An 8,713-nucleotide genomic window follows, 5' to 3' on the forward strand; every position below is an offset into this window, starting at 1 on the left:
AATTGTCCTGTCCGAACGAGCGATCTGCTCAGATAAGCCTTTAGGCCGATCGGACCCTCCAGGCCCGCTCAACTAACTTTGTTGACTCTACTGTTTTCGATCTTTGACCGTCTTAAATTTGACCTCCACATCGACTGTTATTTCTGCCTTTGACTCATAGTTGTGAGTTCTCTTTACCGCCATCAATTTTCATAGAAAACTTTTACAGGACCGGACCTCCTAAGTTTGCTATCTGATTCACCATTTTTTGCCTATATAAACCCCAATCCACTTATGAAGTTAGAAGGGAAAGAGTAAAGAGTATTACAAGCTTGTTTCAAGTTAAGAAATGGAGATGATTGTATTCTCAATTCCTCTTGTTCTAATTCTCATGTTAATGTCTACCCTCTTGCTAAGGGACGCTAAGAAAAGGCTCTGTGTTTCCAAGTTGAGGCTTCCACCAGGCCCACCAAGGTGGCCGATCGTCGGTAATCTGACACAGCTAGGCCTTCTTCCCCACAAGGACATGGCACTCTTCTGCTCCTCCTACGGCCCGCTTGTCTATCTCCGCCTCGGCACCGTCGACGCCATCACCACCGACGACCCGGCCGTCGTCCGCGAGATCCTCGTCCGGCAGGACGACCTCTTCGCATCCCGCCCGAAGTTGGTGTCCGGCTTCCAGTTGAGCTATGGCGGTAGGGATGTCGCCTTCGCTCCGATGGGCCCTCAATGGAAGCGACTGCGCCGGATCTGCGTTGAGCACCTCCTCACCGCCAGGCGCTTCGAGTCTTTCGCCGGGAACAGGGCTCTGGATGCGCTCCACCTCATGCGCGATGTGCGGGAGAAGGCGTGCAAATGCGAAATAATCGAAGTGAGTCAGGTGCTCGGCGCCTTCACGATGAACAACGTGACGAGGATGCTCCTGGGGAGGCGGTACTTAGGGGTCGGCCTAGCCGAGTCGGCTGAGCTGTTGAGCCTCACGCACCAGTTGTTCTGGCTTCTGGGGTCGGTCTATCCCGGCGACTACCTGCCTTTGTGGAGGTGGCTCGTCGACCCCTTCGTCGGGACGGAGAAAAAGATTAGGGAGGTTTCCCGGAGGTTGGATGGGTTCCTGCAGAGGGTTATTGACGAACACCGGCAAGCCAATGAGGCTAAGAATCTAACAGATTGTGGGCATGGCGCGAACAGGGACTTCGTTGATGTGATGCTCTCCTTGCCAGGGGAGGAAGGGAAGGAGCGGATGGATGATAGGGAGATGAAAGCCATAATACTGGATATATTCGCGGGGGCGACTGATACTTCTGCGGTGGCAAGCGAGTGGGCGATGGCGGAGTCGATCAAGAACCCAAAGGTTCTGGAGCGGGCACAGGAGGAACTAGACAGAGTAGTCGGACGGGATCGTATGGTGCAAGAATCCCACTTGAGAGATCTGAATTACCTCCGGTGCATCGTCCGGGAAACCTTCCGGATGCACCCTCCGGGGCCGCTTCTGATTCAGCACGAGTCCACACAGGCCACCGAGCTCATGGGGTACGGCATCCCGGCGAAGACGCGGGTGTTCATCAACGCATACGCTTTGGGGAGGAACAATCGCGTGTGGGGGGACGACGCAGAAGAGTTCCGTCCAGAAAGGCACTTTCCGGCAGATGGGGAGCGGGTCGAGATTATCCACAGGGGTGAGCTCGAGATCTTACCCTTCGGCGCGGGGAAAAGGAAGTGTCCCGGAACGACGGTTGGAACGACGATGGTGCTGTTGGCCCTCGCAAATCTCTTCCATGGCTTCGACTGGGAGGTGCCGGAGGAGATCGATATGGAAGAGGCGTTCGGCTTGACCCTTCGCAAAGAGAAGCCGCTACGGGCCATGGCGCGGCCACGTTTGGCGCCTTCCCTGTTCAGTGACCAGCGAAATAAATAATATAAAAATAATAATAAAGGACGGAAAGTTTGTGACAAAGCTTTAATCACAATGTTTAACTTTGGATGTAATTTTCAGGTCTAAAATATTTTATTTCCACTCCTTATAAATAAAATTTTATTTACTTTATTTTTTTTCATACAAATATTATTATCTAATTATCCCTCAAATTTTTTAAATATAAAAAAAATAAAAAATAAATATTCCTCTTAAATTCAGTATTTTAAATTATAATCAAGTATATTTTTTTATAAAAATTACTCCTCATGTTTTTTAAATATAAAAAGTCTAAAAATGAATATAATTCTTATTAAATTCAGCATTTTAAACTATATTTTTTTTATCAAATTAAGTATGACTTTTTAATTATGTCTCAGATTTTTTTAGATATAAAAAATCTAAAAATGAGTATAATTATTCTTAAATTCAGTACTTTAAATTATAATCGAGTATATTTTCTATCAAAATTATCCCTCATATTTTTTTAGTACAAAAAGTCTAAAAATAGGTATAATTATGTTAAATTCAACATTTTAAAATAGAATCGAATATATTTTCTATCAAATTGAACATGGCTTTTTGCCTACTTAATATAATTCCTCCTAAATTTAGCATCATTTAAAGAAAATTTAATATATTTTTCATCCAATTGGGCATAATTTAAAGAAAATCTAGTATATTTTCTATCCAATTGAGGTAGAAAAAGAGTAATGAGTAATTTGATAGAAAATATACTAGATTCTAGTTTAATGTGCTGAATTTAAGAAAAAGTATACTTATTTTTTTAACATTTTATAGCTAAAAATATCAGAAATAATTAGGTAAATTAATATCCATGATATTTAATTGGAGAGTGAAAATAAAAATTTTTGTAAATGAGGATTATATGTAAAATTTTATTTTTATTAAGGACTATATGTAGATTTTCCCTACTTAATTAGGGGTTGTACGTAAATTTTACCATAAAATAAATGATATGATGGCATAAGTACGAACGTAAAGCGACTTCCACTAAAATGCAATATCAATTAGAAAAATGATATGTTCAAGGAAAAAAATTGAAAGAAAAACTCAAGAATAGACACATGAAATGATAGGGTCCACAAAAAGTGAAATGATGGGTCATGCATTTATGTATCTATTCTTGAGCTTTTCCTTGAGTTTTTTTCCTTAAGTATATCATTGCTCTATCAATTAAGAAAAATGATTTGCTCAAGGAAAAAAACTCAAGGAAAAGCTCAAGGACAGACACATAAAGTAATGGGACCCATAAAAAAAATAATGAACATAAGTTTATGTATTTATTATTGAACTTTTTCTTAAATTTTTTTCGTTAAGTATATCATTGCTCATCAATAGTATATCATTGCTCATCAATTAATAGTTCTGCATGTGCTCGTCGGGATTCATTCTGTCGAGTGTATCTATTAATTAGTTTCTAAATCAATAAAATAAATAAATTATGAATGATTAATAGTAGGTAGATAAGACATATAAAAAGACATACTAACGCATCAAATTTTAATTCTAAATCTTATATGAAAACATTCTATACCCCAACCCCACCCTGAAAAAACAGTTCTCCTCGTGTAAAATATGAATCGTGACTTTTCTCACAAATTTCATGTCCCAAGCACTAAGAGCCTCGCTATTTTAACTCTGTCCAGTACATTTATTTACTATACCCTTCAAAATTACCCATTAACCAACGTCTTACTACAATCAAATCATATATTCACTGTAAGATTAGTCCTTTCATGGTCTTCTAATCATACCTTCTAAATTATTATTTGTGATATATATATATATATATATATAAAAGCCTAATTCATTTATTTATTTAATGAAATAATGAAGTCAAGGACATCAAACCATTCAATCTAGAAAAGTTATCATGGTGCCCCCAGGGTGTAGCGCAGACGGTGAGCACATGATATTTCTGACGTAATGGCCAGGGGTCGATTATTAAGAACTGACGACCTGAGGTTTACCCCGTCATGCGTCTATGACCTGTATACCTGCATGAATCTCCCTCCATATCCGTGGGGCCGGTACTAGGGGGGCCGCTAAGGTAACGGATCTATTTTTTTTTTTTTTTTGGGAGAAGTTATCATGGTATCAGAGCTCTCGTCTCAAGAGTTTTAGATTTTTTTTTGGTCTTTTGGAGTTTCAGGTCACTGCAAATTAAAAGCTTAGTCTGGCTTGATCAGTATTTTAGTTGAGGTTGCTCGATATTTTGGAAAGAGAAAGCTCACTATTCTGGTAAATTTTTTTCTTGAAGTCATATTGGAGTTGCTTGTCTCTTTCTTGTGTTCTTCTTGCCTGCTAAAATGACGGGAAGCAATTCTGAGTTGAGTGTGAAATTTATGGGAAAAAATTATTCAACATGGAAATTTCAATTTCGATTATTGGTTATTAGAAAAAAATTGTAAGGACATATTGATAGCACTAATTCAACTCCTACATATGCCACTCGATTAGTCCAATGGAAGATTAAAGATATTATAATGATGTTTTGGATTATTAGATCATGTGATTCTCATATTATTCTCAACTTACACCCTTATAAAATTATTCAAACAATGTAGGAATATTTTTAAAAAACTTTATGTTTAGACCAATTCAGCTAGAAGATTTCAACTGGAATGTAAATTTTAAGTTATACACAGAGGAATCTATCTATTCAGGAATATTATTCTAGTTTTCAAAATTTATAGACTGAATTTTCTAATATAATTTGTACTAATGTGTCCAAAGATTCTATAGCTGACATATTGGTGGTACATGAGATTAGTAGTAAGCATGATCAATTTTTGATGAAATTTAGATCTGATTTTGAAAATGTTCGTTCTAATTTGATGAATCGTCATCCTCCTACTTTGGACATGCTTTAGTGAATTGCTCTTACGCAAAATACTATTGAACAAAAGGAGATGACTACAACACATAGCATTTTTAGCTAAAAAAAGGCAAAGGTGGAGTAGGAGTAAAGTTCAATGTTTTAGTTGCAAGAATTATGGGCATATTGCACTAGAATTTTTTGTAATTATTGCAAAAAGCAAGGATACATCATCAAAGAGTGTTCGATTTGTCCTTAGAATTACCAGGCTATTGCTTTTCAAGCAAATGTTGGTAACTCTTTTACTACATTAACTTAAATTTGTTCCTCAACAATGTTAGCTGTCAATCAAAATGCTTAAACTAATGTTCTTACTCTTGAAATGGTGCAATAAATAATAGTTTCAGCATTTGTAGTTTTAGGGCTTCAAGGTACTAGTAATCTCTTATCTAAGTCTTGGCTTGTTGATGTGTGGCATCAAATCATATGACTGGTTCAACTAATTTGCTGAAAATATATTCGTTCGTATCATGGTTCATATATTAAGGTTGCTAATGGAAATAATTTTCCCATTATTGTTGTTTGTAATATAACTTCAGTTTTGAACAGTGCTTTTTCCTCACTTGGTCTTTCTGACAATCTTTTTTCAGTTGGTCAATTAGTTGAAAATAACTACGATGTGCATTTTTCTCGTGATGGTTGTTATGTGCAAGATCAAGTCTTAGGGATGGTAATCACAAAGGGGCCTAAAATTGGACGTTTGTTTCCTTTACATATTTCTATTCCTAGTCAAATTTATTTTACTTTTCTACTATTCAGAATAAAAGTGAGATGTGACATAAACATTTAGGATATCCAAATTTTGTCGTATTGTCTCATTTATTGAGTTCTGTTTTATTGGACAATAAAAATCAATTTTCAAGACCTTCCTTTAATTGTTCAATTTACAAATTAGGAAAAAGTAAAATTCTTCCTTTTCCTCTTATTAGTAGTCATACGACTAAATATTTTAGTGAAATTTATTGATGACAATAGCCGATTTAATTGGATTTATTTTATTCATTCAAATTTGAGGGTTTTCAATTTTTAAGACTTTTGTTGCATATGTTGAGTCTCAGTTTTCTATTGTTGTTAAAGTTCTTCTATTTGATTCTGGAGGAGAATACATGTGTACTAAATTCAATAAATTTTTAAATGAAAAAGTATTCTCTCACAATGTTCTTGCCCGCACATATCCCAACAAAATAGTGTGACAAAGCGAAAGAATCGTCATCTTTTAGAAGTTACTCATACTTTGCTACTTGAATCTTTCATTCCACCTAAGTTTGGGCAGAAGCTTTATCTACAATAGTTTATCTCATCAATAGACTAACTTCTCAAATGTTGCACTTTGAATCTCCTTATTTTCATCATCATCAATAACATCCTAAATATGAGCATTTACATACATTTGGTTGTATTTGTTTCGTTCACTTATCTCATCATGAATGATACAAGTTTTCTGCTTAATCAGTTAGATGTGCATTTATGGGATATAATATTCATCACAACGACTTTGTTTGCTATAATCCTTCTACTAAGAAATTTCATATTTCTCATAATGTTGTTTTCTTTGAAAATCATATTTATTTCTAGCTTGTGATCGATCATCTCCTAATATTGTTATTCTTCCAAGTTTTGATGACTTATCATCCTATCTTAATCAAGTCATGCTGGGGTATCACTACAAGAAAAAATTTCATAGACAGTGATTTTCCACTGGTGTTTATGATACAATCGATCGGTGTTTATGAAGTTGCTATAAAAGGTCTGACATTTTAGACACTAGTTTGTAACCGATATAGTATTACTTAACGACATCAATTTTTGAATCGGTTATTAACCGATGTAGTATCACTTAACGAAATCGTTTTCCGCAACAGTATAAGATCGATGTAATATCTGCTAATAATATTAGTTTTGGCAATGATTTTCGACCGATGTAATTTGAACGACACTAATTCCAGCAACGGTGTAAGACTAATGTAATATCAGTTAATGACATTGATTTCGACAATGATTAATATTAATGACACCGGTTTCAGAAGCAGTGGAAGACTGATGTAATATCAAATAATGATACCGGTTTGAGCAATGGTTAAAAATCGATATAGTATTGGTTAACGACACTGATTTCAGAAGCAGTGAAAAGTATGTATTATCACTTAACGACAACGTTTCAAAACCAAGTCAATGTCCACCGATGTAACCAATACATAAATATTCTTCTTGTAACATAAAATGCTAATAGATATTGTAGAGATAAACATCAAGTCAATATCCACATATTGCATTCCATGAAAATGCATGCATCCTCCAAAGCTTTCAAAAATCAAATATCTTTTCTATTCAAATGTAATCTAGCATGCATTCAATCCACTCAAACCGCACTTCATCAATTTCAACTGTAGAATACTTGAGATTTGTAAACTGTAAAAATACAAATAATATATCAGTAAAACCATGTCCTAATCACTTTACAAAGAGATATTTTGAATGTACCAGCTGACCTTAGTGCTTGAATTACTAAAAGATTATTGATTAAGGACTTTCTTTAATTTAATACTAAAGCATTGTTGGAAAATTCAACAAATTTTCCTTAGGGCATAACAGGTAGGACAACTAGTATATTAGTAAAACAACCAGATTCAACCGTAAACATACAAATTTTAGCTCCAACTCTTTCTCATCACACACAAACATAGAATGACAAAGTAAGAATTGTTCAACTAGATCATGACTAGTTGACTACTACTGAAATATTACACAGTAGGGAAACCCCAAGAAATGCTCAAATTCCAACAAAATTCAACAGATACTAATAACTTTGCAAAAAGATACTAATGAATTAGTTTTCAAATCAAATATGCAAAATGAAAGATATTGTATTATTACCATTGATGGAAGTGAATCCTTGTGGCCAACTCCAAAATTTTTAATTATATCTTTCATATATCGCATGATACAAAAACCACATTGCTCCACATCCAGTTGTCGAGGAGCCTATTTTAGAAAAGAAATATTTAAATAACTCCTTCGAGGACAATGAAACATTTGCTAATCACAAGGACATACCTTGACAACTTCCCATGTTGGTTGTTTTTTTCCTTTCCTTCCCACCTTCACATTATACATTTTCAAGGTTCTTCATGCATATAAGAGTTTATTGTATTGCCACATCAAAATAAATCCATATTTCAACAAAGATAAGAAAAGAAACAAAAAAACTTAAATGTTGACAACATATTTCCAATCTTCACCACGTATGTGATGACCAAGAGGATCCAACAAAAAAACAATCTCCTTTTCAACATTGATGATAGTCAAAATCTAGTAAAAACTACACAAAGAGATATAATTAGTGCATGCATCCTACAAGTTCTCAAAATATGCAAGTGAGAGTGATATATAATGTTATTCTTACTCACCCAACATTACATGGCACAACCAATTTAGCCAGTTGACTTACCAATTAGCCTACTAGTTAAGTAAGAAGCCCTTTTATTCAACTATTCTTGGATAACATTTTTATTCTGATTTCTTGATGGCACATTCTCCACAGACACTGGATCCAACAACATCTTTTCCTGCATCTTTCTATATAGATGCCTACAATTGAAAAATATCTCCAAAAAAAATGATGAAATCTAAATTAATGAAACACATAAATAAAGTCTAATTTGATCGAAAGCTTACCACATATACACAACTATGCAAGTGTCTATGATTGACATCAATTCACAAAAGGGAATTATGTCATCATAGTTAACATGGACTATACGCTCCATGCCAAATACATTAGGAACTAATTTCAAAATCACATTCTCTGTTTCGTCAAGACACTGAAAATAACTATATAAGATGTGTATGGATCTTGGCACATTGGACAATTATAACTTGGACTTCTCTTTTCTATTGCCAACGTTTTTCTTCCTAGCCTT

The 8,713-nt window shown here is 35.2% G+C and overlaps 1 protein-coding gene across 1 annotated transcript; it reads left to right on the top strand.

Annotated features, from left to right (window-relative positions):
* The first annotated feature begins 219 nt into the window (after positions 1–219).
* On the top strand, positions 220–1,988 carry LOC121984179 (cytochrome P450 703A2-like). Its single transcript, XM_042536993.1, has one exon. The coding sequence runs from the start codon at positions 329–331 to the stop codon at positions 1,892–1,894; it is 1,566 nt and encodes a 521-aa protein (XP_042392927.1). The 5' UTR covers positions 220–328; the 3' UTR covers positions 1,895–1,988.
* The last annotated feature ends 6,725 nt before the right edge of the window (positions 1,989–8,713 follow it).

This window comes from Zingiber officinale, chromosome 5B (genome assembly GCF_018446385.1).
Source record: "Zingiber officinale cultivar Zhangliang chromosome 5B, Zo_v1.1, whole genome shotgun sequence".
Taxonomy (NCBI): Eukaryota; Viridiplantae; Streptophyta; class Magnoliopsida; order Zingiberales; family Zingiberaceae; genus Zingiber; species Zingiber officinale.

Excerpts from the sequence above, each read along its gene's own strand:
- LOC121984179 (XM_042536993.1), top strand. The coding sequence starts at position 329 with ATGGAGATGATTGTATTCTCAATTCCTCTTGTTCTAATTCTCATGTTA.